General features: G+C 52.2%; 9 protein-coding genes across 9 annotated transcripts; 5 read left to right on the forward strand and 4 right to left on the reverse strand.

Annotated features, from left to right (window-relative positions):
• Nucleotides 1–150: 150 nt before the first annotated feature.
• Nucleotides 151–2,802, forward strand: BDW47DRAFT_134636 (FHA domain-containing serine/threonine-protein kinase; the record flags this gene model as incomplete). Its single annotated transcript, XM_024818135.1, has 8 exons — nt 151–186; nt 272–625; nt 693–1,007; nt 1,053–1,099; nt 1,146–1,439; nt 1,501–1,868; nt 2,019–2,223; nt 2,781–2,802. The coding sequence occupies 8 exons, from the start codon at nt 151–153 to the stop codon at nt 2,800–2,802; spliced, it is 1,641 nt and encodes a 546-aa protein (XP_024668110.1).
• A 2,468-nt stretch (nt 2,803–5,270) lies between these two features.
• Nucleotides 5,271–6,630, forward strand: BDW47DRAFT_112844 (uncharacterized protein). Its single transcript, XM_024814254.1, has one exon. The coding sequence runs from the start codon at nt 5,688–5,690 to the stop codon at nt 6,624–6,626; it is 939 nt and encodes a 312-aa protein (XP_024668111.1). The 5' UTR covers nt 5,271–5,687; the 3' UTR covers nt 6,627–6,630.
• A 72-nt stretch (nt 6,631–6,702) lies between these two features.
• BDW47DRAFT_112846 (uncharacterized protein) lies at nt 6,703–7,226 on the forward strand. Its single transcript, XM_024814255.1, has one exon. It carries the CDS (start codon nt 6,843–6,845, stop codon nt 7,020–7,022), a length of 180 nt encoding a protein of 59 aa, XP_024668112.1. The 5' UTR covers nt 6,703–6,842; the 3' UTR covers nt 7,023–7,226.
• Nucleotides 7,227–7,231: 5 nt separating this feature from the next.
• On the reverse strand, nt 7,232–9,140 carry BDW47DRAFT_83748 (AP-2 complex subunit mu). Its single transcript, XM_024819990.1, has 3 exons — nt 8,717–9,140; nt 7,660–8,653; nt 7,232–7,596 (listed from the first exon to the last, which is right to left on the reverse strand). The coding sequence occupies exons 1-3, from the start codon at nt 9,051–9,053 to the stop codon at nt 7,590–7,592; spliced, it is 1,338 nt and encodes a 445-aa protein (XP_024668113.1). The 5' UTR covers nt 9,054–9,140; the 3' UTR covers nt 7,232–7,589.
• A 417-nt stretch (nt 9,141–9,557) lies between these two features.
• On the reverse strand, nt 9,558–15,848 carry BDW47DRAFT_129370 (uncharacterized protein; the record flags this gene model as incomplete). The annotated part of the gene is made up of 6 exons (XM_024816982.1): nt 9,558–10,964; nt 11,889–14,767; nt 14,821–15,208; nt 15,265–15,313; nt 15,365–15,494; nt 15,545–15,848. The coding sequence occupies 6 exons, from the start codon at nt 15,846–15,848 to the stop codon at nt 9,558–9,560; spliced, it is 5,157 nt and encodes a 1,718-aa protein (XP_024668114.1).
• Nucleotides 15,849–18,730: 2,882 nt separating this feature from the next.
• Nucleotides 18,731–19,574, reverse strand: BDW47DRAFT_112857 (uncharacterized protein). The gene has a single exon (XM_024814256.1). It carries the CDS (start codon nt 19,323–19,325, stop codon nt 18,738–18,740), a length of 588 nt encoding a protein of 195 aa, XP_024668115.1. The 5' UTR covers nt 19,326–19,574; the 3' UTR covers nt 18,731–18,737.
• A 1,129-nt stretch (nt 19,575–20,703) lies between these two features.
• On the forward strand, nt 20,704–21,782 carry BDW47DRAFT_112859 (single-stranded DNA-binding protein). The gene is made up of 3 exons (XM_024814257.1): nt 20,704–21,052; nt 21,226–21,314; nt 21,394–21,782. The coding sequence occupies exons 1-3, from the start codon at nt 20,760–20,762 to the stop codon at nt 21,462–21,464; spliced, it is 453 nt and encodes a 150-aa protein (XP_024668116.1). The 5' UTR covers nt 20,704–20,759; the 3' UTR covers nt 21,465–21,782.
• A 466-nt stretch (nt 21,783–22,248) lies between these two features.
• On the reverse strand, nt 22,249–23,725 carry BDW47DRAFT_120648 (pheromone receptor; the record flags this gene model as incomplete). Its single annotated transcript, XM_024815518.1, has 3 exons — nt 22,249–22,558; nt 22,618–23,110; nt 23,164–23,725. 3 exons carry the CDS (start codon nt 23,723–23,725, stop codon nt 22,249–22,251), a joined length of 1,365 nt encoding a protein of 454 aa, XP_024668117.1.
• Nucleotides 23,726–25,529: 1,804 nt separating this feature from the next.
• Nucleotides 25,530–27,627, forward strand: BDW47DRAFT_134645 (acyl--CoA ligase). Its single transcript, XM_024818136.1, has 4 exons — nt 25,530–25,844; nt 25,910–26,515; nt 26,595–26,908; nt 26,967–27,627. Exons 1-4 carry the CDS (start codon nt 25,766–25,768, stop codon nt 27,609–27,611), a joined length of 1,644 nt encoding a protein of 547 aa, XP_024668118.1. The 5' UTR covers nt 25,530–25,765; the 3' UTR covers nt 27,612–27,627.
• Nucleotides 27,628–27,792: the final 165 nt, after the last annotated feature.

Consider the following 27,792-nt stretch of genomic DNA (forward strand, 5'->3'; position numbering starts at 1 on the left):
TTTTACTTGTCTACACCTCACTGGGACCTCGCCCCTCCAGTGGAATATACCTCTTCCCAGTATCATCGACATCATTCTTAGACTATCGCATCTCTCACAACAATAGAATACAGCAATCTCCACGAAACACCAACCCGCAAGCCCAAGTCAATGTCATTCCCATCCATCTCCCAGGCCGGCTTCTTAGTCGGCACACTCTCAGAATGGAACCCCCAAACCAACAGCGGCAGCGATTATCTTCAACTCTTCAGCCAAGAAAAGATCCTCATAGGCCGAGACCCTCAGCAATGGTTCGTACCATTTTCCTCCCACCCTTCCCCAGACAAGAACACTGACCGGCCGCAGCCAGATCGTCATAAAGAGTCCCGTCGTGTCAAACACCCACATCGAGATATACACGATCATCTACGACAGGGAACATCCGGAAGAAGTAGCCCCACTGGTATACGCGCGGAACCTCTCGATGAACGGCACGCGCTGGAACGGGTTCTCGATGGGTTACAATCGCGATAGCTTCCTGCTTAGCGACGGTGACGTCCTGATGCTGCCGTCTGGGGTGCATATTCGCTATCGCTATGATGGGGATAACATCCCGACGGGTTTCAGAACGTTGCAGCGGGTTGAGGTGGATGTTATTCGTTGACATTGTCCCTCCGACTTCGGGTGTAGCAGCTGATTGATAGAGTGTGCAGGCTTTCGCAGATAAGTATACGATTACGCAGCGTGTGCTGGGCTCCGGTGCCTACGGGAAGGTTTATATGGCGTTTAACAAGGAGACCGGGCAGCAGCTGGCGTGTAAGATTATTGACCTGCGGAATGTGAGGGATAAGCTAGCTGTGCAGGACGGGGAGCAGATTTCTGGGTTCTTCCAGAAACATGGACAGCAGAACCCGCAGTCGAAGTGTGGGGTGTTTGCTGCGCGAGAGGTAAGACAGCGATCGAGAGATCTGCGGCGGAGGTTGGAGGTCTATGATCGGGAGGCCAAGATTTTGGAGGGTCTTAGCCATGTGAGTATACATGCTGGCTGTTCATGGATACTCTAACGCCAGTAGCCGAACATAATCAGTATTGAGAAGGTGATTCGATCGAGCAGCACAATGTAAGACCATGTGTCGCGTCGAACCAAGACGTCGCTGACAAGCAAGCTATATCTTCCAGGATCTGGTAACAGCGGGAGACTTGTTCTCCTACATCCAATACAAGGGCGGACGACTCTGCGACATCGAAGCGGCAGTCATAGTTCGACAAGTGCTGAAGGCGCTGGAATACCTCCACCAGCGGAACATAGTCCACCGTGACCTGAAGCCAGACAACATCCTCATGACTTCCTTGGAGGAAGGAGGAAGAATTGTACTCACTGACTTTGGATGCGCTAGGATTGTGCAACCGCGGGTAGGACGCATGTCGACTATGGTCGGTACTGTCGACTACAGCGCCCCGTGAGTAACCTAGACGATACACACGGAACAAGGATCAGAGAAAGAAACTAACCAGCTACAGGGAGGTATTCCAATGCAGCCGACAAGGCTACACCAAAGCCGTAGACATGTGGTCCCTAGGCGCGGTGACATTCACCCTCCTCACGGGACACCCACCGTTCAACGCATCACTCACAGACGTGCAGCTGGCGCTCAGCAAGTCCATCGAATCCGACCTAACGTTCAGTCAAACTGGTAACAGGGCCAGAGACTTCATCTGCAGACTCTTGCTCTTCGACGAGACAGCACGTATGGACGTCAAGCAGGCGTTATCGCACTGCTGGTTCACGAACTGCTCTCATCTAGCCGCTTTCAAAGACGTCTACCAGCGGTCGACTAAAGGCTGGAAGCCACGGACACGGGACGGGCCGCTGATAGTTGATCTGGAAAGTTTTGTCCAGGCGGAGGGGTTCAATGCTAGCATTGAGGGCACCGAGCGTGTCGGGGAAGGGTGTACCGAGGCGGATCGGATACCGTCTGGTCCGAGGAGGTGTCTGTCTACCTCCTCCGAAGACGAGGTAGTATTTTCTCGTCACGCAGCGCCATCGCCCACACTCTCCGACCTGCTCCTACCACCTGTCTTAAGAAGGGAACCTGACGAGGAGCAAGACCAGCTATCAAGCGAAACAAGCACAGAGTCGTTCCTTTTTGACGAGACCCCATACCCACCACATGGGCAGCAGCCATCCCAGACACTGTCGGACGTTGAACTCCCTCCACGACGGATAACTGGAGATAACTGGAGGTTTCGACCGCAGCCTAACAGAGTCGTGGTATCCCCCAGCCAGCCAGAAAGGATTTGAATCCGAATCACAATATTGGGCATTTGAGGCGAGACTGACTGATGAGAGAAGTGTTGAGTCACAGGACACGGAGTTAGAAGAGGGACTGGTGCCCATGATCGAATCCCCTTCGCAGCTATTCCACGAGAATGAGCCATCCATCCAGTTATGATTTTGAGGCGAGTGTAGGTCGTCACCGCTGAGCAAAAAACATGTGGTGGACTTCGACTCCCCTTTCCGATTCTGTCTCTTTTTTCCATGCATTTATTTTATTTCCCTGTTCCATTCCTTTCACCTTGTGGCGAGGATGATGATATTTCAAAACATCCTGAAACTTATGGGAAGCCTTGACAAGGGATGGTGCCTGTAATGTAAGAGATCTTCATATGCGAGATCAACCAGATACCATGACAATAGAATAGCCCAAGAAGTCCAACATAGTACTCACTACCTACCCACTTATACTCGAAAACAAGCCATCTACGACCTCCTAACCGACAGATCTACCCACAGCCTGTAGACAGACAGATTTCCCTGCATGACAGGCTGCATGCATACCACGGAAAGAAACTCAATTGAGGGACATACATACACCGCCAGGACGGTAGGGAGTATAGTACACAGAAGAGATCCACAATACACACCCTTAGAACACTGGAGTCAAACGGTAACTCAAATTAGAACCCAGCAAAGCAGTCCTTTGCAAGAGACACGAGCCCCTTGAACGTAATTGCAAATCGTAGTGACCTCACTCTGTAAAGCTGGATAACGTATGGACGTAGATGGATTTAGTACGGTGGCAAGTACAAGGGGTCAAAAAAGCGTCCCTCCCTCCCTCCCTTGGGTCTGAGCTGCGTCATAAGATCTTGGTTTGCAAAGAGCAAAGCGGCTTTTTATTTTATTTTTGATTTTAATTCAAATTGAGAAAGTACCAGGCCTTTATAAAGGGACAGAGGAAGGAGAACGGCCGAGACATTGACGTTACGATGCGTAATGGGCGAACGAGTTGGTGTACAATAGACGTACCTAGGCAGTGCCTAGGTGTCTAGCGGGTTGAGGCCGGTCACTTGACCTACTACTACGCCGAAAAAGACATACGATGGGGACAGGGGGATTGATTATTATTTTTTTCTTACGTGAGTTGATTTGTACTTCTTTGTTAGTAGGTCATGAAGGCAGTGCTGTTTCGACCTCTTGCGCAATCTGGCGAATGGAGTGTTTCCAGAGAGTGCGTACGCGAGATCCTATATTTAGTTACGCTGACCCAGAAGACGACTCGATGGAACAAGGAGATATCCCAGGGATAGTGTGTCCTCAATGGATTGGCCAACCAGATAGAGAGGAGCGTGTGCTCGTGTTTGCGTGTGAGTGACAAAGCAAAGGTGGGAGTATCCCATGATAGACAAGGGCTGACCCAGCCACCGTCGAGTATGGCTAACTATACAAGGATCTAACTGTCAGCTGCACAGCGGCTGCATCAAGATGGATGCCCTTGGGCGGAGCTCCACCGTCGGCGAATTTGAGTGGGTGAGGAGTCTTTTTCCGACCCCCTTGCGTCGACCTTCGGGGGCTGGGTCGCCTGGGGGTTTCGAGTCGGTTGAGAGGGAGTCCAATTGCGGCGACTGGTTGCGCGGAAAAGGTGTGGGTGGTGTCCTCCGGTTCATGGCTGGTCGTTTGACCATGACGCCCTTGATTATGGTGTCTCCCTTGGCGTGGAGGGTGTCTAGTTGTGAAAAGGTCACGATAGACCATGGACAAAACGATATGTGGGTCAGATATTTATGCCAATGTAACCATCTCCACGGCATTAGAACCTTGACATCGTCGTAGAATATACTGCATGAACCGTGGACCTACTCCGTACGGAGACATGATCATGCAATGCAGCCCGGAGGAATATCCAACGTCAGACACAGTGGCCCCATCAACCATGGACGGGGTTCGTCAACTGCAAAGGGCGGAATCCCTGGGACAGGGACATCGCCTCAGCCACCAGCTGCATTGTCCTTGACTGGAATGCAGGGGGGTTCCTATCTTCGATAAGATAGGCGATTGGATCGTTCCAGTTCCAGCGTAGTGACTCTAGTGAGGGGATCGAAAGTGGAGACGAGAGAGAAGTGGATGATGTTCAGGCACCACTCCCCGTTGTAACCTCAGGCACGTCACCGTGCGGGTCTGAGGGACGGTGCCGATTGGCTGACGCGGTCGTGTCGAGGCGCGTTGCAACGCGCAACCGCGACGCGTTCGCGTTCAATATAACCGGATTAGGGAATATGAGAAAATCACGAGACATCATTTTGATACCGTCTTTGAACTGTCTTTGAAGAGTCGGTTGGGGCTTAGATGTACGGAGTACGGAGTAGTATCTACAGTCTTCAGGATATGCAAGATCTTCACCCCCCGCATCCTTTGTCGGGCTGCAAGACGGGCACGGGCCTTGATCTATCCCAGTACAAAGGAAAGGTCGCAAGGAACCAGCCTGGTGGAGAAGGGCTGGGTCTGTTTTCTCCGATGTCGATACCTTGCTTCATATACCCCTCTGTAGACTCTCCTTTCCGCCTGTCTCAGCACGATGACCAAGCCCCGTGGTCTACCGGAGGGGAAGGATATCATCTGTAGAGTGCTTCTTAACGTGGACGGTTCCCTGAATCCAGGAGAGTAGAAGAGGGAGAAGGAGCTCAACACCCTATAATTCTGTCTCATGAAGAGAATGTGGGCAACAGTCACTCGCTAGTATCAGTCATTCATTGTTTGCTTTCTCTTCTTTCTTTCGTTCTTTCGTTCTTCCTTGGGCGCAACACTGCCTCAGGTGTCGTCGCCGTTCATTCAGTGTGCGTCTGCAGTAGTGTGTTTGGGATCCTGCAGTGTCGTCATTCTTTCAAATGGATGATATCATCTGATGGATGAAACCAGCCGAACCATACTTTCCATATTTTATTTATTCCATCGCTTTAATCATCTATTGTTCGACCCAGAATTCTTGATCCGTTTGCGGGACGAAAAAGCGATAACGTTGTGCCCGAACACTATTCCGTCTTAGTCACCACTAGTGCCTGCACTACTCTCCTTTTTTTTTTTAATTTTTTTCCCTTTTAGACTTATCGGCCACCCGCGTCAATCCAGTCAACCCACTCTCTCTTTCCACCACCATCTTTCATTCATCCATCCAACTTATTAGTCCACCCACCCGTCGCATCACTCGGAATTTGTCCAGATTGAAGCGCTGGCTGTCAGGATATCCGTCTACTTGTTTTGAACCTCCCAACTCGTCTGGTTCTCTACCAAACGTCCTCCGGCGCAAATCGCAGCGCGCGGTCTGGCGCACAAACCGCCTGTCAACCACCACTCCCAGCAGGCCGAACTCTCGTTTATCGACCTTTCACTCTTTCGCAAATACATTTCCCCTAATACAACTCTCTGCGCAACCATGCTACTCCCATCGGCTTTACAATGCGACATGCGCCGGCCTGTGAGCCGTTCGCGCTTCACTCCGAGCCGTCTGTTGACCACGCCGCCCCCGTCAGACGATGACTCCCCCCCAGGCAACGGTCTCCTGGGCACCTGTCGCGCACTTCAGTCCCTTCTGCGATCGCCCTCGCCCTCTCCGCGACGAACAAAACCTCAACGTCTGCAAAGTCCACTCCAAATCCGATCTACGCCCTCCGCCCGGTCGCGGAAGCCCAAGACCCATCCTTCATCCCAACAACAGCCACGATCCACCGTCGCCACCACCACCATCACCCTCCGACCCAGAAAACCCTCCCACACTCCTCAATCTCCCCCTCCGCGCGGCACCAACAAACGCCGCCGCGATTCTTGCGAAGAAGACGACAACGATGAAGAAGTGTCTCAAGACTCCGACGTCATGCGCCATCGTCGCATCCGCTTCTCCACCCCCAAACGCCCCAGACACGTCCCCTACGACCTCCCACTAGGCCTCTCCCAATCCGACTTTTACACCCTCCACTCTCCCCCAATCACCCAGTCCCCTCCATCGCCCGCCATCAGTCGTCAAATTCAGCGAAATCATAATGCTGCCGCTGACGACGACGGCACCGCGCCGTACAACCCCGACGCCGCACTGCCCTCGATCGAGGAAGCAGATGAGACGCCGCCGTCGTCGTCCGCGCCTACAGGCCCAGACCCCGTCCCGGACTGGTCCGCAGATGACGATCAGCGCCTCGTGCAGGTCGTGCTGGAGAAGTTTCAGCTGTCGCGGGGCGATTGGGACGAGTGTGCTGCGCGCATGGGTCTGGACCAGGCTAGTGTGGGGCGAAGGTGGCAGGCGCTTGTGGGCGATGGGAACGTGGGATTACGTCGTGGGAGACGCATGACGAGGGGGAGGATTGATGAGATGTGGATGTAATATTTTTTTTTTTTTTCTTCTGTGATTGTTACTGTATTTCTATCTTTGTTTGACTTTCGGTTTGATGTTTGTTTGACAGCCGGAGCCTTTTTTTTTTTTTTCTTTTCCTTTTCTCTGGCTGTTTTTTTTGGCTTTTCTTTTGTATTTTTTATTCCTTTTGTTTTTGTCTCATCGCGACATGATGTAATCTATGGATATGGGATATGGGATGGATGGATGACGGAGTTTTCCTTATTTGTCTTGTGGATTGACTTATCTTTCCTTTGTTTTGTCCTGCACATGCTTCTATTACCCCTGTTGTTACTTCTTTCTTTCTTCCCTTCTTATCCTGTCTTCTCTTCTGATCTTGTCTTTCTTATATTCTTCATTTCATTTCCTCTCCAATTGGCTGGCTAGTTGGTTGGTCTATTGATTGATTGATTGAATCTGCGATTGGAGAACCGATTAATACCTATGGATAGGCCAGAGGCCACTTACTGCACCGGTTGTGTTGATCATTACATATATTACTACTACTTCTTTACATTTTGACCTACCTATACATATATCTATTTTGAGAGGAATTTAGGTGGTAAATGTACGATAAACCGTCCATGGTCTACTCAGTATGGTGATAGTTTCTTTCTCTTATGTAGCTCCTGTGAGTATATACAGTATTAAATATACTCTGTGCCCACAGCAAATAAGCGGCCATAGTACAAGAAATGAAGGTCTAGATAAAGCAATCCAATGATTGCAAATGCACAATTATGTTGAGTATGTAGTATGTGGTGGATAGATGCAGCCACACACCAATATACAGACAGACAGATATAGATACAGCAATGCACATAGTCAAGGAAAGAATGTTGATATCAGGGTTAAAGCAGACCAAACGCCAAACACCGTGCCCCGCTGAGGTATGTAGATGTGATGTGATGTGATTTCGATGAGATGGAGGAAGAGTAGGTCCGGGTGGAGAGATTAAAATCTGGGCCCCTCGTTAGTGTCTGTGGATTTGATGAATATGGGGGGAATAAAAAAAGGGACATACCGAATTTCATAACTCCCCGCTCGCGTCATATACCGAACCCATTTCACACTGCTGTAGTTGCTCTTCTCAAACACCTTGAGATACCGCACCAGTAACCCGCTGCTCGTGAACATGAGCAGGCTGAACGACAGACTGAGCGGCGGGCGACTCCACGCCTTCTGATGCGTCATGCTCGTCAGCGTCGCCTCCGCCGTGAGTACATACTCGCTGCCGCCGGAGAAGCGCGCGATCTTCCAGACAATATTGTTATGCTCGGGCTCGTACTTGGCGCGACCCTGCGACGTGCGCTCCGTCGTCTTGGCCGTGTTGAGCGGCGTCGGGATCCGCACCACCACGTTCGTCGCGAACAGCTTCGGGCTGTAGTTCGCCTTGATCGCCACGCTATACTCCACTTTGGTGGTTCCGATCTCCCGCACGATCGGGTGCACCTTGAATGGCAGGTTCACGTTCTCCGTCGCCCGGTACCGCATCAGCTCGAACTCGCCGTCCGGCGGCACGAACGAGATGATCCGGTCGGCGTCGAACCGCCCCAGCTTCACGCACTGGTGGAATTGGCAGTCCTCCAGCGTGACGGACCCCGCTGCCGCCCGTGTCGCCCGCGTCGCCCGGTTGTTGCTCACCGCTCCGCCGCCGCTGCTGGGCCCCGCGTTGGTCCCGTCGGTGTCGAAGAGGAGGCGGTCATTCAGACCGAACTTGCACTCGGGCGTGCCGGACAGGTACGCCCGCATGACGATCTGGCCGTTGACATCCGCGCGGAGGACCGTTCCTGTCGCCGACATGAGCAGGTTCACGTCCTCGATGACGTCCACGAAGGCTTCGTTCTTGCGGTATTTGACGTCCGAGCGGCGCCAGGAGAGTGCGCCGGTCGCCTGCATCGTGATGCGGCTGGAGTCGGTGGGGTGGTTGGCGATGGCCGATTTGACGCCTTCGGTGGTGATGTACATTTTGAGGGTGTCGGTTTCGGTGTTTTGAGGGTATCCGAAGTCGAGGATTTCTAATTCATTAGCATTCCTATCTCCACGGGCAAACAACCGTAGAATATGGAAAAAAGACATACCATCCAACAATTCATAAATCAACACAAAGTTATTCTTCACAGCCTCCTCATCAAACTTCCCGAAGTACCCCCTCCCCAGAATAATCAACCGGTAAAGGAACTCAAACACCAGCGCGGCATTGGCATTACTCTTGGTCACGGCGACCAGGTAGATATTCTCGTGCTTGACATGGCTGAAGGTGGTCGAGCCCAGCGTCAGGATAGGCGAGCGCACCTGCGGGTTGGAGATGACCTGGATGCGAAAGATGTCGGCCAGGCGCGGGCGACAATCACTGCGGAAGGCGCGGAAGATGAGGTTTTCGCCTTTCTGGTTGAAGACGAGGATCCCGGAGAGCATGGTTGGAGGATATAATATGAGGGTTTGTACATGGGAGAAAGGGAAGAGGGGAGAGGGGAGAGGGGAGGGGAGGTGGAGGGGAAGAATGGAAGAAAAGGAGTCGAGGTCGGGGAAGTTGGTGGACGATCGGTGGAGAGCTCTGCTTACTGCTTTCGGCGGTTCGTCCAGTTGATTTCGATCCACCTACTCTACTCGTTCCATATGTATTACTCTTTCTCAATTAATTGATTGTTTGGGAAATATAATAAATACTATTTAATCCGCAGTAATTATCCACAGAGAATAAAATTATAGACAAAGATCAATCAGATCAACTCAGGGGTTTCAAAACGCACGGATGGTATCTCCAAGAACGTGAACATCATAGCAACAAGCACAAACGACGCAAGAGCTGGTATCGTGCCGTTTTCTAGCAAGAAGGGAAGGAGGGAAGAAGAGAAGAAGTAGGGAGAACAGGAAGAAAGACAAAAGGGGATATTAAAGAGCAGAAAGAAAGAAGAGAATTTACATCGCACTCCCCGGCCGCGATGCAATGGACTGCGTCGGAATGATGCCCACCTTGGGATCGGGAATCTGAATATCCAAGCTCATGTACGCTGATCGTCGGAGACTCCAGATATGCACCCCGTCCTTTTCACCCACTTCTCGGTTCCAATTCTCCAGCCAGTCTTCCACCCGCTGGAGGTGACTCTTGACGGCCGGCGCCCCGAGATCCTCCCACACCCAGCCCGTCAACAATCCCACCACCCCGTCCACCCAGTTCCGCAGGCTGAACGGGTCGAACGCCTGGACCAGCGCGTCATTGACGGTGCCGATGATCCGGCGGAATTCCTGGTCGGGGATGAGCGGGTCGAGGATTTCCGGATACAGATTGGAGAACGTCGGGGCCAGATCGCCCTTGATCATCCAGTCGCGGCGGATGCGGATAATCCGAGTCGTCTCGTACTCCTGCGATCCGATGGGTACGTGCGGGTTGAAGTGCGGGAAGCACGGATGGGCGGGTCCCCAGGCCAGTTCCTCCGCGACGTCGGCTTCGCCGACCGGGGCCGTGTGGGACGGGATCGATGCGATCGGGGCATTCGACCGGAGCGAGGCCTGCGACGCAACGTGTCGCGGGCGGTCCTCTAGCGGCGGCCCCGGGGGACCGGCCGGAAGCTCCGCGCCCAGATGCGCCCGGTCCGGCGGGCGCAAGCCCTGTGTGTCCGGACTCATCGCATGAGGGGCCGACATCTCTTCTGGGGCCCACCGGTCGTCGCGTGCAAATGCGCCACTGTGCCTCCGTTGCCGTCGAGGCAAGGCGATGCTGGAGCGGCCGCTCTCGGTCTCCCCCTGGCTGCGTTCCACCACTAGGCTGTTCGGCGACGGGGTGATTCGACTGCGACGCCGCTCGGGGATCGACAGGAGCGGATGGGCGTCCCGATGCGACTCAAGCGGGAGATCCTCGTCGGAGATATCAAAGGGCGCGTGGGTGGGAACGATGACGGGGGTGATCCGCGGGACGTAGTTGACGGGGTTGGCGAGTCGGACGGCGGGAGGCCGTAGGATCGGGGTGGACGAGACCCAAGACTTCTTGCGCCGCGGAAGAGAGGGATCACGGGAGGACGTGCGTAACGAGGATGATACCGAGTGGCACTCGATCGAGCGACGGCGCGACTGTCGGGTACCGCGCGGGGGCAGGCGAGAGCACGAAGCCTCAGCGGTTTCGGGCGGGGGACGAACCCGTTGATGATACCGATTCGAGGGGGACGAGAACGACGCCGCTTCCGACAAGGGAGATAGCGGGTCGAGAGGTGGGAAATAAGAGGAAGACTCGGGGAACGCCGTGGTGAAGGAGGGGGAAGGAGAAGAGCCCAAAGATGAAGCAAAAGCAGATGGAGGAGATGCTGACTCAGCGGGATAGGAGAGCGTGTTCTGATTGGCCGAGGGCGCACGGAAAGGGGCCAACGTTGGCCTGAGCGCACCATCAAGGGATCAGGCACCGATCTTGAATTCTATATTCGATCCGATGGACAGTGATCATTCCTCTGTTCAGTTGGAAGACAGATCAGTCTTATGAGAATAGACAGGATGAGTCCAAGGTCACCGTCACAATCCTAGGAACCAACCCTTTATAACACGCGCAGTGGAGATCAATGCCAACAATGCCAATAAAGCAGACCGTTCAATAGCCCAAGTAAGGATTCAAATCTACCGCACAAGGCGCAAACGGGCCCTTCGTCCCGATCTTTATAGGTCAGATCGACCGTTTTCTGGACTCCTCCTGAGTCTCGCACTACCTGAGTCCGTTCCATCGACCGAAGAAACAACCCGGTCTCACCTCGCAGAGATTTAACCGGGTCTGATTGGTAATAAGGTTGGGCGTGAAAGAAAGAAACAGAGAGAAAGGATGAGCTAAATCCGTTCAGATTAATAGATCCCAAATAGTAAGTCTGGACGCTCTGGCGCCCCCTGGCGTGACGGCGGCTTAGGTTGTCCTTGGCTCTCCCGCTCCCTTGTTTGACTCGGGTTCCTGGGGCGGCGCAGGCCTGCGAGTCATTGGGGAACCCTCAATTAATTTACTTCCGACGAGGGGGCGTTGGACCCATCCATTCTCCCCACTTTGTACTCCGTACAGTTCGTCGAGTTACGCACAGGGGACAATGACGATTAATTACTTTTAACATACAGGGTATATCTTCCCATCACAACACATTAATTACCTTCCCCCCTCTCGACAAACGGAGAAAATCATCGCTGGAATGGCCGACGGAACAAACGGGGAATCTTCAATCCAGACCCAGAAACCAACAGCAGAAACATAGCAGGCACCGCGACGGTGGGTCACACGCCATTCACGTTGCGGTTCGCTTGCGCCTGCATCCGGCGCATCGCCTCGCGGTGGAGATCGCTCATGTCGCCAGCCATGCTTCCGATGCTCTGCGATGAGGCATTGCGCAGGGATTGTCCCAACGGGGCCGAGGCGCTGCGGTTGGAGGGCCCCTTCGGCGGCGTGGTCCCGAGAGGGGCGTACTTGTCATCGAGGTCTTCGCGGACGGATTCTCGGAATGCGGCCATCGCTGGGGGCTGAGTCCCAGGGGACATACCACTGTTTTGACTGCTGCGGCGTGGCTGCGGCTGGTACGGAACGTTGACGAATGGGTTGATCAGGGGGTTGATCACCGAGGTGCGCTGGTGGAGCATCGTCCGGCGCTGCGACAGTGGCAGGTCGTCTGCTTCTTCGGGGATCGGCGGGTATGTGGTGGAGGTGTGTCGGACTGGAGGGGGCGGGGGCGGAGACTCCATGATCGGTGACTGTCCGGGGCTGCTCCGCGAAGACCAGGGGTCGGCATGGAGCGAGAACGAGGACAGCCGATTACGCATCATGCCCTCGCGCACCGCAATCAGCGGCGGGGGCCCTTTCCACTGCGGTTTGGCAGACTGGTTCTCCTCTTTGGATGGGTCTGCCGGAGGAGAAGCCGCGCCTAGCGTTGGCTCATCTGCTATCGTTTGCACGAGCGGTGGCTGGGGAACTGACACCTGGGAGAGATGAGTCGTTGGCACGAAATGTACAACAGATCCTCGTCGTTTCTTTGTTGAAGAGTGCCGACGGGAGTCGCTAGACCTTCGGCTGTCTTCGTTTGCGTTAGAAGTTTCCCTTGCCAATGGGGACCGGAGTTCGACAGCGGGCGGAGGCTGTGCATTCAGCGGCGTTTGTAGTAGCTCCTCGACGTGGACCGGTGCAGCCGCCTCTCCCGCATCGTCTGGGGTGTCTGGATCGCCCTCATGGACCGGCTCAATAGGTTCTAGCTCTGGGGCTTCCGCGTCGGCCAGGTGTTTTGCCCATTCGTTCGTCCGATAGCATTGGACAACCCTCGAAGACCGCTGAGGCAAGTGATTGACTGTCTGCGTATCCAGTTTTGGCGGTGCTTGGGGCTTTTCTTTCTTCTGCTTGCTCGCAGTCTTCGGGTATGACGAAGAAGATTGGTTCTTTTCACTTCCTTTCACCTTGGAAGATGAGGTCTTCCGTGGCTTTAGGGGAGGGGGAATTTCGGCGTCTAACGATGCATGCGTAGAGCTATCCTCCGACGAGCTGGACTTGTGTTGGGCGGCCTTGTTCTTCTCAGCCGACGAATCCTCACTTTGGATTTTATCTTCCGGCCCTGCAATTGGCGTAGACTTGGGGGATGGCTCTGCTCGACTTCGCTTCTTGGCTTTCTTGTGCTCTTTCTTAGAGACCTTGAAATTCTCTTCGGAAGTTCCCTTAGGCCCCTCTTTCAGTCCCTCGGACTCTTCTGGAGATCCTTTGGTTTCTTTTGAAGCCTTCCTTGATTCCACAGCCTCCTCTTGGGAAACTTTGCTAGTTTCCTCTCTGGCTTCACCCTCGTCTTCATTCTTGGAGTTCAACTTGGGTTCCTTGGAGCCACTGTCAGATACCTCCCTAGATTCCTTCTTCGAATTTCTCTTGGACTTCTTTTTAGATTCTTTCCGAGAGCCTTCCTTAGATTTTGCTTTCACCTCCCCTTTGGGAGCCGATAACGCAGTTTGTTCCGTATCTTCCTGCTTGACACCTTCGGAGGTTTTATCAATGGACTCAGGCTCTGCGAGTACCTCTTTGGCCTTTCCCTTGTCGATATTGCTCGACGCTGCTTTGTCTTGGTCCGCAGAAGCTGGGTTGTCGTCTAGAGGGGTTTGCTGCGTCTCCTCTGACAGGAGCTGGGCCGCCGCATCGGGTGTAAGATTAGAAGATTGTTCGACTTTTTCTTCCTTGGGAGTGTCTTTGGAAGTGTCTTTCAAAGTGTCTGCACTGTCGCCATCCCCAGCAGTATCTTTCGGAGATCCTTCCGCTTCCACTTTTCCAACTGCATCTTGCTCCTTGGAGTAAACGGAAGAACCTTCCCTATCAACCTCGGTGGCATCCTTCATCTCGCGAGGATCCCCCGCAGCCATTGTAGGAACCTCTGAATCAGCATCGCTGGCCTCGTCCGCGATACCCTGGACGGAGGAGCCATCGTCGCGAGAGATCAGCGCCTCTCGAGACTGGGAGATCTGGCCCATGCTGTTTCTGGACATGACGGACATCCTTCTCAGGTTATTGAAGGACTTCCCGGAGAAACGCTTCGAGCGGATAGTAGCTGTGTCTGAGCCAAGGATAGCGGTCACCTCAGAGGCTCGGTCATCCTTGATCTTGGAGGCGGCCGCCCCGTCAAAGACCTTGACGTGCGGAGTATCGTTCTCGTCCACTGAGCCTCTCGAGGTATCTGGTCTCGATGACCCGCTGCTGCTGCTGGATTCAGTAGACGCATATGCGGATTCGCCGTTGTCGGCTCTCTCCCGACAGTCGGAACACCGGTGAGATTTCTCGGAGTACGAGGAACTCGAGATACTTTGCATTTCCCCTTTATTTAGCTGGGCGGGGTCACGGCATTTCTCTTCGTCGTCGGGGAGCTCGGTCACGGAGTTGGGATCGCCGTACTTGGTCTCCCATTCGTTGCGCTCGCGTATGTTTTTCTCCTCTAGATGTCGCGCGGTCTCGGCTTCCGATTCTTCGTCTCGCTTTTGCTCCTCCAGACGCACTTCTTCGTCTTTGCGGCGCTTCTCGCGGATGATCTTCCACAGCCGGAGCTGTGATATTACGCCCAGGATGGCGACGATGACGGTTACTGCGAGCTCGACGCGGATGTTCCGCGTTACGGGGTAAGTGTTCGTTCCCAGCGGGAATATGTCTTCGTTGAGTCCTAGTTTTGCTCGGTTAGGGCTGGGGGAGCAGAAGCGGATACATTGAACGTACCCCAGATGTAGAGCCAAAATTCTTTCAGCCCGGCTCGGCTGTAACAGTCGATACCAAGCGCGACGGCCGTGCCTCCTGCAATTGAAGTCGACACGATCAGTCCCCACGGGCGCGTGTATTGGCTGAATGACATCGCGTAGCAGCCGACGGAGATGGCACCGATGAAGCCGCTCTTGGAACCCGAGTCTTTGAGAAGACCACCCGGGCTCAGAGAAAGGAGCCACATGCTGACGCAGAATCCTCCTAGTAGACAGCCGAGCCCTTCGGTCAGTTCTTTGAACACGATTGACAGCGCGCCGAATGTTATGCCGGTGAAAAACACCGCCACGAGATATGCCCCTTGTACTGCCACCCGGACGGGTGGGTTCATTACATATACGATCAGGACCTTCACATCCATCTTGTCAGTTTGCTGCATTGTTGACGTTTGAGGTGAAGACTCACGGTTACTCCCAGGCTGGTCAAGAACGCCGTAGAAAGGAAGACCTGAACCCTGCGAACGGTAAGCGATTGTCACTGCAAGATCAGCGCGACGGGGAATTACCAAAGATTCCGTATCCCTATCAGCGCTAGGATTGCGCCGGTTGTCAAAAGAATAAATCCGCTGATACCCAGAGCCGGTGTGATTTCGGGCTTCAAAGGCAAAGAACCGGGTGCGACGGGGCTCGTTTCATCTTGCCGGGCATTAGCATTGTCGCGTATTAATCAGGCCGTGTACACTCACTCTTCACCGGTCCTGAGGGGGTCTCCGTCGGCGATGTTGTGGTGCCAGTGGCTGATGTCGTTGTGCTCTCTGTCGCCGTTGCCGTTTCGCGGTCGCTTGGTTCCTCATTTGACGCGGTTTCAGTCTCGTCTGAGGCTGTCTCTGTCTTCGTAGGCTCCGCAGTGGTAGCGTCAGAGTCTGTGGCCCGTGGCGCTATATCGGCGATTTCTCCATGATTGCCGAGCGCTTCATGGGAGATCTGTGTCGCGAGCACAAACAGGCCACACACCGTATAGATGACCACCAGCGCAAGTGATAACCGCATCTTTAAGGAGCAGAGGAAATTGCAACAACCCAGTCAAGTTGGGGGAAGGCGGGGTTGTGCTTAACCTGACTGGATTCAATGGCAATCGGACTTGCAATTGTATGAGCTTCCCGGGGGCTAGGTCCACATGCGGTTGAGGATATTACCATGCAGTTCAATATCAACAGTGGCGAGGTCAGCTGTTCAGTATATAATTCACGACGCGCAAGAGATTGCCAGAAACGTGGCTAGAAACATCCAACCGACAAGAGGACCACGCAGGGCCTCAGTCTAGGCCCACTGTGTGCATGTACAAACGGAGGGGAAAGAAATAAAACAAAAGGATATAATACTTCGGCAGCAAAGCTGCATTGGCGTTGGGAGGGACATTCATCTTTTAGGTCCTGCGAAAACCCTTCAAGGCCCTAGTCCTCGTCGGAAGCTAACTTCCTGAAAAATCGGAGGGTTCGAAAAACCAAGGTATAAACTACACTAGGGAAATGCATGGCGATGCGAGCTGGTCCACCTGATAGAGCCTTGCCCAAAAAGCAACGCCATGCTGCGTCGTACCGGTACATGATATTTTGACATTATTTGACAGGGATCTGCATGGGAAGCTGTGTCACCAATCACGGAAATAGTCATAGTGATCCAGGCCAGCACTTGGCAGGAGAGATATTTCTTGTTCTCTTCAACTTTCTTTTTCTCGGGCAGGCTCCCCGCCTCTATCCATGGCGCCCAATACGTCGGCCAAGTTCAGTATGTAAGGAACAGGTCATCGACAGCCTATGATTCGACCCTGATTCTTGAGACGAATGCCAGGTCAGAGCCAACGCGAACGGACTGGGAGGAGCGAGGAACCTCCATCGCCCAATGGCGATGGTTACGGTGTTACCAGCACATGCGCATTGGAACTCTGCAACCCGGCGGGGAACGGAAGTCACGCTGACGTGGTTGGGCCAAGTTGATTGACACTGACAGGCAAGGGAGTGGGGCGGGGGGATCATCAATGGGTGGGCAATCCTCCTCAACACTGATCCAAGGCCTGAATCAAATTCCAAATTTATGGTGGCGGCCGTGTTCAGAAACGGAATGACAGCCAGATCGGCCATATCGCTGATCGACCAGCATCAGTGGCCACCATTTAATTAGTCTGGGCTAGGCTGGACGTGATCAGCTGCAGGAGCCGACACGTCTCATTTGTCTCGACACGGCTCCCCGCCTATCATACCGGGGCTGACAAAGGAAAAGAAAAAGAAAAAGCAACAATGTTCGGTAAGTGTCACTGAACAATGGGGGAGTGGGAACTTAATACCCGAGACCACCATCCCTCCAGGGGGGTATTCTCAAGGATTAGATTGGTTCGAATATCCAGAAGCCCGCAATGCGCTGTCGAGTCTGACTCGGGCGACGGTTTCCCCTTGAGATCATCCCACCCTGTTGCCAGTTCATATTTTTGCCAACTGATCGATCGAGTGATCCTGCGGTGGCCGGATTTTCGAGGATAGGTATGTACTAGTTTCAATGATAGAAGCTGCCGATATCAATAAAGCACGCTCGGGCTGAAGCGGTGAACTCAGTCCGGATTATATTTCTGATCTGAGAACTAGGAACAGAGTCCAATGACTTAAACTAAAGATGCGTGTCCTGCTGCAGTCTGGGAAGTACTCCGCACATATAGATTGGATGTCTCATAAACCCAAAGTTAAACGAGGACAGAACAATATATGTAGCCGAAAGCATCGCATTTGCAGGTCTATTGAGAGGTAGAGGATAAGCGAGAGCGGATGTCTAGTACGGTCTGCTGAAGGTTCAGTATATGCCGCTCTATTGCTTGGTCTGAGTTTCGTGAAGTGAGAAGGAATGATGCACCGAGTAAAAGCGAGTCAAAGCGAGTGATCGGTGTGGAATCACCTGACGTAGAGCCATCCTGCCTCAGTCATCATTTCCACAGGATGCAGGGTCGAGGGCGATGATTCCAATCCGGTGCGATGCGATAGAATTCGAAGGATTTTCTCAAATAAAGATATGCATTTGTCAACTGATTATTTGCTTATTTATCTATTGTCATATTTCCCACTGAGACGAGTATAGGATTGATTGATGATTGTCAGTTCTGGCACATTCAGCTTGATATTCCAGGCTTGAATGAGGATCTCCAAGTGCCCTTGACATGTCAACACGGACTACGTGAGTAAACATCATTAAATACCTGTCAATATCTACTTCATCATGCCATGCTTGACTTGGAGGGTGATGCGTGTTTCAAACCACCTGTAGTCAGCACCCAGTCCAATCCTAATAGTGTATGCCCGGCGTGTTGCATCATCCACGCCCACCCCCGACGTGACGCCTTTTCGTATTCAGGATGATCGTTCAAGTGCAACGCCAGGGTGTACAATAAATTATGGCGAATTCATGTCCATCATGAATTAGAACACTACGCGACTGCCCACTGCGATGCTCGAGCCCGACACAAGAACTATATCGGTCCACATACATGCGTCGATGAGATGATGCTCAAGGATATTGACCAGCCTGGAACAGTTGTTGTTCTAGATACTTTCGGTCCTGGTCAGAACTTCGGCGAGAAGTGTGTGCTCGGCCCCCGAGTCAAGTTCCAGCGGCGGATTGGACTCGGACGAGAGTTGTGTATGTTTCGGCCAAGATGCGACTGGTCCACAATGGTTCAAAGAGACTAAAGTTTCTTCCTCTATAGACGACAGGCTATCAGAGCTTTATGTAGTGGGTGCTAAGAGCTTGACTCCCCTTATATTGATGATGGTCTAATATAGGACAGCCTTCAACTGAGAAGCACGGAAGATGCCAGGATAGGACACCTTGTTGTACATCCTGAGAGCAAAGCCCGACTTTGCGAGTCACCTCAATTTGAATTAACCAAGGCAATCTTCACGCAAAAGGAAAGAAACTAAAGGCCCATGCCCCAATACAGGCGTCCTGTCGATGTAAGGGGGGAGGTCTGCTTTGATTGCCATTACCCAGCAGTCGGGTTACTCTCCTAGGCTGACAATTCTTCACGGAAAACCCTGCAAGAGCCGCGAGAAATCCGATGGTTTCGCACGGTATTTCACTCTTAACACGAAATTGGCCAGAAGCCAGAAGCCAATGAGTCGAGCGGCCTACGATGAGCTCTGTTTCTAATTCAAGTTGGGAAGGTATGAAGGACTTGATTACCACAATTTGCTGATCTTGTATGAGTCGCTTGCAATAAACGCTTGCAGGACCAGCCGGGGCCGGCTCCGTGGGTAAATTCAAAATGGAACTGGAGTGTCCTAACAGAAAATGGGCAGGTGTAAGGGACATTGCTGAATTTTCAGAACGAACCATGCCAATGCATGGAGGAGGGTAGCGCAAACCACGAGATCTTCCCGCCGAATTACTCGATATCCTCGAGCAACTGCGCGTACCAATAAGTATGTACTGTGTGACCTTCCACGGTGGAAAGGAAGTTATAATACCCCAAACAGCAACATACATACCACTATCCTCTGTGAACTTCGCCTGCTTCAATTATCTCGTTTCTACACACAAATCAGGGCGCGTATGTTGAGAGCTGGGCTACACAAAGCATCTATTGATCTGACTGTCGAAATTCTGGACTGGTCCCGACCAGAGAGGACAAGGATGATCCCGTCTTTGTCTGTGGTGTCGCCTCTTCCCGGGGATAGCAAACATGCCCAATTTGGACTAAGCCTCATGATTTCTACAGAATCAGTGAAACGTTGGACCGGATCGAGAAGTGACCCTGGATTGTGCGGATTTCATATGCCGGTAGAATGGGACAACAGCTTGACTGCGTCAGGGGCGTCGCTGAAGCCTGAATCCGAGGTTACTCAATGCCATCAGATCTTCGAAGATCGTTGCATGGATGGAATACCATACAAACAAGGGAAACACTACAATCTTCATCTACCAAGATAAATCAGCAACATCAAAGCGGCTTCCTCTGGTCTCAAACAGAACTAATTGGGAAGAGATCGAGTCGTATGGGTCTGTGCATAATGTGGAGGTGCTTGATGCAGGAAATGCGCGCGAGTAGGGAGATGCCTGTGGGCTAAGGGATAAACTAGTCCTTTTTATTCAACAGCATATTGAATTTGTCTTTGTATGTGTGCCATATTGAAATCCCTGGATCTGTGCAGATTCCATCCCTCAGGGTAACGTTATCTTGTATAGCTTGTTGAGGCACTTGCCTTTGTCCATCCGCCATGCCCCATACCATTATAAGAGTGTGTTGCTGTGGAGTGACGAGACAATACCCCCTTTTGTCAACAAGGATAAGCATGATTCCTTGCTGGAAAAGGAGATGCCAATATCTGTCGTGAGATCCGTATCGCCGCTGCGGCAGTTCAGTATATATATCCTAGCTACAACAAACTCATCGCAGGGTGTTGTACCAGAACCCATCTTAGCCAGTTCTAGCCAATCTAGTTGGCAGTGGTGCCTTTTTTGCGACGTCTATTTTCTGACCAATATTATTGGCGATGTCTGTTGAAATATATCATCAGAAGATGGCATCTGATCTGAGCAATGTATAACCAGAGGATACTGTCTAAGTACGAGCACAACAGCATTCTAAACAAGAAACTGCCGTCCGGAGACAATTGATTTCTAGCACTGACATATCACCAAAAACGCATTTTAATTAGAGACCTCTGGATGTAAAAGAATCGGCTTCAGCCATCGATCAGGTCATGGAATTAGTCTGCCTCAGGCCGAGACTGGATTGACACAGTACGGACTCACCGCTCTGGAACTGCCACCAATCACATGACCGGAACGCGGACCAGCTCCCGTCCATCGAACCCGCTGCTGGACTGACTGGAGTTGTTATCGAAGCTTCCCCGTCGAAAAACTTCCACGCGCTCCATCCCATCACATCCCCATACCATCACACCACCCACAATCACCATGTCTGCCTTCCTCGCCTCTCTGCGCCCCGGCCTGCGTGCCTCTTCCACCGCTGCTCTCTCCGCGCGCTCGTTCAGCAACTCCGCCGCCCACAATGCCGCGAAGATCATGATCACCGGTCGCCTCGCAGCTGAGCCCGAGCTGGTTGCCACCTCCTCCGGCAAGGAAATGCTCCGATACGCCGTCGGTAGCACTTACGGATCTCGCGAAAACCGCACGATAAACTGGTTCCGTGTCAACAGCTTCGTCAATGAAGGTCCCCAGCGGGACTACCTGCTGGGCCTGCCCAAGGGGTGAGTACGATACACGCTCTGGTGGTTTAGTCTTGGGGTTATCTTTCTATATTTGGACGGACTATGCAGGGCGTTGTGAGCGGAGCATGCATAGACGTGCAATATGACAGACACACCCAGTGGGCTTTCCATCATGATGCTGTGCCAATGCTAACGCCGCTTCTTCTATCCAGTACCCTCGTGTTCGTCGAAGGCGATGCCAGCATGCGCCAGTGGGAAGATAACGAGGGCAGAAGACAGTCTACCTTGAGCATCCTCCAACGTGAGATATCCCCGCCGACCTTACCTCCTTCGTGTTCTCGGGCAAGAAACTAACGTGGCTCTTTCCTTCTGCTGTACAGGCTCCATCGAGGTCCTCAAACGCCCTTATACGGGCCCTGACAACGAATCTGGCGAGTCCCAGCAGGAATAAATAAAGGACGTCAGACTGGTCGGGTTAGCCGGTGTCTTCAGATCTAATGGCGTCTACGTTACTTGATTATACCATCTAATCTTTGCGTCCCGGAATAAGGACCTTCCCACCCAGCGACCTTTGATCCGCTCCTCCGACAGTTGGCTACAGCATGTTCTTTGTCTATTTCATGTATTGTATATGTATATCCTTGAATGAAAGACTCCCAGTGTGCCGTTGGTCCGTTTCTATCTATTTCTTTCTGGCTTTTCCCACGCGACGAAATCATAGCCGAACCACCATTGTGACATATCACATGCATAAGATGCTGTATATTACATCTCGCGTCGACTTTGCGCAGAGCATAGCATAGCATAGCACTACTGTAGGTATATACCTAGCTCGGCGATGATACCGCCCGCAGACAAACATGCGTTTATGCTTTCGCGTGGATATACAACGCGTACTTAGTCTGCTCGGTTAGGTTAGCCGCGAGTACATCTATTACTAGTGAGATGCTATCTTTGGAGAGAGTAGGAGAGCAGCACGGTACACGTGGGGTTATAATTCGCGCTGGGCTTTGTTTAAGCGGGTAAGTGGCTTTACGAGAGGTCTGCATGTGTAGGTTTGGTCTACGTTATTAATCTAATGTGTAGATATGTCCACTTGGTAGGGCATAGTGATTGTGTACAGGCGAAAGCGGGAAAAGAAAAAAAACAATATATGCACGCTAGGTGGTCTAGAATGATCTAGAATAAAAGGCAAATCACAGCAAAGAAATTCAGCTTGCAAGGAATTTTCCCAGTCATACGCCCTCACTTTCTTGGCTGATCACCTGCTTAACGCGGATGATATCTTGGTTAGAGGCAGTGCTGGGCAAGTCGACACTGCCGCGGCTATGGCTAGTACCCGCCCAGGCATTGGTGCATATTGTGCTTGTGGGATCCGATGAAAGCGCAGGGAGGGGGATCATCCTCTCGCGACTGGCGGAGTATGAGCGGCGGAGGGCGGAGAAGGGGGATTTGAGCCATGATGTCTTTCCGTTGTGCGCGGTTTGTTCCTCTAGGTTGGTCCGGCCTGTTCGGAAAGTAGGGAGGGGGTCGTTGATGCAGGTTCTGGTTTGGAATGGTGTCAGAAGGAGGAGGAAGAAGGGAGAGTGTTTGGGAAGGTTTACCGTTCTGAAGATGACCACTTCTTGTGGAAGAGCAACTTTGCCCGACTGCCTCTTGACTCCGTGTGGCCGGTTGAGGCATCCGTTCCGGCCGGAGAAGTCCGCACGCAGGCGAAGCAGTGACCCAGTCCTAGGAAGTTGAGGATCAGTCGGTAGATTCGGGCGGCATCGCGGCCACAGCCGAAGAAGACGAAAAAGAAAAACCCGGAGACGATGGGGATCCAGCGGTCGAAGAAGGCTTGGCCGTTGCTGGGAACCTTGTAGATGATGTTCCAGCCGGCGTGGGTGCGCTCCCACGAGTATGCATGCCACACTGGGAGCGTGCCTTCGACGTTCTTGTACAGGACGTATATCTGAACGGGGATAATGGCGATGAGCATGATGAACGAGAGAAGAAATAGACGCATGAACCGGGACTTGTTTAATTTGCTGTTTGAGGAGTTGAGGATGTCGCTGAACTGGCTTCGGTATTTGTGCAGACGGTACAGTACAAGGCCTGGGGTGTCAGCTACAATGCCTACTGGTCGAACTGAGTCTCGCTGGACTTACCACAATAATAAGCCGCAATGAAGCAAATAATCGGCGGCCAGATAAACCCCAGTAGCACGCTCACCCAGCTTTCGTCGAAGCTGTTGACACAGCCCGAGATGGCGAAGATCATATACCGGTTTGCCTGATAGGAGACTTGGGTGATCATAGCGATGATCGGCACCGCCACGCAGAAGAGAAGTTCCATGAACTGATTCCTCCAGCGCTGCTGTTTTGTGGGTACGAGGGTCGCACGCCTGGTGTCCAACACACAGGCCAAGCCACGGAAGATGCACATGATATCCCCCGGTACCGCAACGTAGCTGGCGATCATGATCTTGACCTCGATGTCACAGAGCCCAACCCCGTTCCACCATGTTGTAGATTCATCCGTGGGCCAGATGATGGCGTTCGTTATGTTGAAGAGGTTCAATATCAAGAACCAGCCTATGAGGCAGCACGCTGGGAGGTTACGATTCTTCCAGTGCAGGACCAGCGGAGCAATGCTCACGAAGATCGAGAAAAAGGCCAACAATGGGACGATCACAGCCTGCGGATAGAGGGGAAATTCGGACGAACCCATAATGTGAGAGATGTTTAGAATTCCAGAGAGAGCGGTAGAGTTGAAGCTTTACAGACTCCCAGGTGGGTTCCCAGGCTTATTTGGCTCTGGAAAAGTTTGAACGAAAGACGCAGCAAGTGAACCAGCACCATCGCGGCAATAAAAGCACTTCACTACCTCCCTGAGAGATCGCCAGACACTACCATCCAGTATCCAAAGACAGGAGCAGTGATGTCTTATTGACGCTGAGGATCCAGAGTATACGGCGATGTGCACTGGAGTTCCACTTGTTCCCTATTAAGACATTCATTTCCCAGAGGGATCAGTAGGACAAGCCCTAGAGCAGTGTAATAGCCAGTCCATGTTCAGCGACTGTAACCCTGAAGCGGTCGAGGCGAGCTGCAGACCGGCCTGGTCAGTCAAAGTTTGGGTCAACACGAATTCTCCACGAGAAACATCACCAGCTTTATTGACACAGCCCCCACTGAGATAAAGCCCAGTGAAAGAATGATGAGACCTCAATAGGGAGTGAAAGAACAAGACGAACGAACTCGGAGAGTGTCAATGAGGTTGTTGACTTGGAATGCGTCATTGTTGGAGAGAAGCGACGGGGCCATTCCCCTTTCGGGTGTCAATAGATCCAGCTGAGCCAAACTTGTTGAACCACTTTCTCTTTTCCTCTCCAACACATTGTTCTCAAGATACTACCTTGTATCTCCTCTACTTCCTACCACCCTCTTCGTGAGAGTGGCGATTCGGTTTCACAGGAAACGGACGTCTTTCTGCTTACAATCTCCTCGACATCCTTTGTGACACACCACGCCCGGCCAGTAAAGAGAGCCCATCAATCGGCTCGACAAGGATCAAAGGAGTCGAATTAGTCCTATGAGCGTTTTGATAGGCTAATGGTCGTGCGTACGGTCTTCTCTTGCCACTATCATCTTTGAGCCACGGGTGTCATTTGATCTGGACGGCAATCGCGGAGTGAAGAATCCGGTAGATCGAGACCACCTGGTGCAGCAACCCACACGACCAGCTTGGTAGATGCTATCTCCACTTCCACCAATGTCTTGGATGTCGACGAACGAGCGGTATATCCCCAGATGTCCGCCTCTCGAGTCGAGTGCTCGCACAATGGGCTAGGATCCAGCCGATATGGACCAATCAAAGAGGAAAAGGACCATGGAGACAATGTTGGTTCGGCAAAGTGCAGGATATAATATCTGACGGAGCACTGCCGTGGCTAAGTTGCAGGCTCATTTGAGATACTCCGTCTTGGTTTGTCAGGGCTTATCCAACCTGGTTCCCAACGCGACCAGGGAAAATCCGACAGTTGCATCATGTAGCACGGTTCATATCGTTATTTGATCTTTCGTGGAAACAATTACCCCTGGGCTACAAGAGATATCATGCCACTTTTGGGCTTCGTGGGTAATCTTACGACCTTAGATTGCGACATCTTTTTATGTGTTTCTCATCGCCTGGTACATGGCTTGCTTGGACCTCGTCTATCGTGGCTGATGACGATGGCGAGAGTCGTGATCCATGAGTCTTGAAATTATGCAGGGGTGTTTTAGTCTGAAATATCACGGTTAATGGTGTACAGTGTCGGTTGGATTTTTTTTGGTAATTTCCCTGTGGATTTTTCGCTGCCATGCTAGATTTCTATCGCGGTAGTTGTAGCCATGTTTAATCATGGGTTCCATGATCTGCAAAGGCTGCACGTCGCCTGTGGGGCGGCGATTGCGCAAGATTTCATACAATGGCGCAAACACCGAGTGAATTTGCGAAACCACTTAATCATTGTGCAAACTCCTTTTGGCCGGCTTGTAGCAACGGCAAGCCGACCACAATTCTACATGTCATTGGATTAGAACGCGAGGAGGGACCAGCTTTTCCGACGACTGGGCGATCATTCCGCAAAAGGTCACCATCCCCGCATTACCGAGACACGATCTCCAACAATGTAACCGACAGATGATTTCATAACTACTGGCATCACCGCACTAATGCAAAGCTTGTGATGTTTACAACTGCAATCAACAATTAACTTTCGACGAAATGACACCGACTATTCCATCGATCGATTTATGGGAGCTGCTGTTCGAGAGACAAGACCGCAGCTTCCCCGATAACCATGGTACTGCTTCCCCGCTCGGGCTAATATACTAAATATCAAGTATTCTTGGCTGACTGGGACGATAGAGATCTTCAAATCTTCAAAGTCCAACTCGCACTACACGTTCAAAGATGTGAAAGATAAGGCCCAGGTGTTTGGCCAGGCCCTTAAAACCCACTGGGGCTGGAAGAAGGGGGATGTCCTTCTTGTGATGGCCCCGAATGTTATAGAGACTCCCTCTATTATATGGGGTTGCCACTGGGCAGGTGGTGTTGTAGCCCCCACAAACCCAGGACTCTCCGCAGAGGAACTGCAGTACAATCTGGAGACTAGCAACGCGAAGGGACTCGTTCTTCATCCACAGTGCGTCGAGGCCGGGTTAGAAGCTGCCCGGAAATCTAATCTGCCGGCTGAGCGCATTTTGGCTCTCGGAGACGCCCAACGGGGGCTCGTAACCGTGGATTCTTTCCTTCGGAATAGCGATTCGCATTTGACCCGCACCCCTATCGACCCGGAGAATGACCTTGCGTACCTGGTGTATTCATCCGGCACCACGGGAAAACCCAAAGCTGTCATGATCACCCATCGCAATGTAGTCGCAGAGGTGGTTCTCGCCGGCGCAGCCGAAGGGCGCCATGTTGATTGGACTCGAGATCGCGTCCTAGCTGTCCTGCCCACTTATCACATCTACGGTATGTCAAGCTTTTCTCTTTTTCTTTCTTTTGCCCATATGTACATGGATATAACTTTCTAACGATGATAACAATGCAGGGCTCATTTGTCTCGTCCATCTTCCCATATGGTTGGGAACGCCGACAATCATGATGGAGAAATTCGAGCTGGAAGCATTCTGCCGACTGATAGAGACGGAGAAGATCACCCACGTGTTCGTTGCGCCTCCGATTGTTCTGCATCTGGCGAAGAACAGCGCAGTCAGCCGCTTCAACCTGAGCTCGCTCCGCATGATCACTTCCGGTGGTGCTCCGCTCGCTGCTGCTCTGATCCGTGAGGGCTACCAGCAACTTGGAATCCCAATTCGTCAAGCGTATGGGCTATCGGAGACAGTGTCTATCTCTCACAGACAAGTAAGTGCACCGGGCCGAATTCACCCCTCGGGGCAGCGCTGATCACCAATTTCTGTAGAGCTGGGATAACTGGGACCAAGCCATTGGGTCATCGGGGCCGGTGCTACCTGGCCTCGAGGCCAAGATAATGATTGACGACGCGCGTCAAGCACGAAATAGCGAGGAAGGGGAATTATGGATCCGAGGCCCGAACGTCTTCAAGGGCTACCTGAACAATGCGGAACAGACCGATGCATGCCTCTCCGCTGATGGCTGGTTCAAAACGGGGGATATCGGATACGAAGACGCGAACGGCAATCTCTACCTCACCGATCGCGCCAAGGACATGATCAAGTACAAGGGCTACCAGATTGCGCCGACCGAGCTAGAAGACATCCTCCTCGGCCATCCGCATGTTAAAGATGCGGCAGTCATCGGAGTAGCGAACGACGACCTCCAGACCGAGGTACCACTGGCGTACCTCGTGCTTCAAGATGCTACACATGAAACCGAAGCCATGGCAGTAAGCATTCTAGGCTCTCTGAAGGATCGCGTGGCGCATTATAAGCATCTTCGCGGGGGCATTGTCTGGATCCCGCAGGTCCCGAAAAGCGCAGCTGGGAAGGTCCTTAAGCGCGAGTTGAAGGACCGAGTGAAAACTGTGGATCGAGAGAGGATATTGGGGGCTGTGAAATACACTCTTTATCGCCAGGCCAAGCTATGAGGCGCATCGATACCCCGAGGATTGCAACTGATACTAGATGGTGCACTGGTGCATCCCCACCCATTACAGCATGACATTTACTGATATACTATAGCATAACGTGAGTATGATTTATAGTTACTTTCTATATTTTGATGAGCTTTATTTCATGTATTTTGATAGATTTTCGATGATTAAGATA

This window comes from Aspergillus candidus (genome assembly GCF_002847045.1).
Source record: "Aspergillus candidus strain CBS 102.13 unplaced genomic scaffold BDW47scaffold_70, whole genome shotgun sequence".
Classification (NCBI taxonomy): Eukaryota; Fungi; Ascomycota; class Eurotiomycetes; order Eurotiales; family Aspergillaceae; genus Aspergillus; species Aspergillus candidus.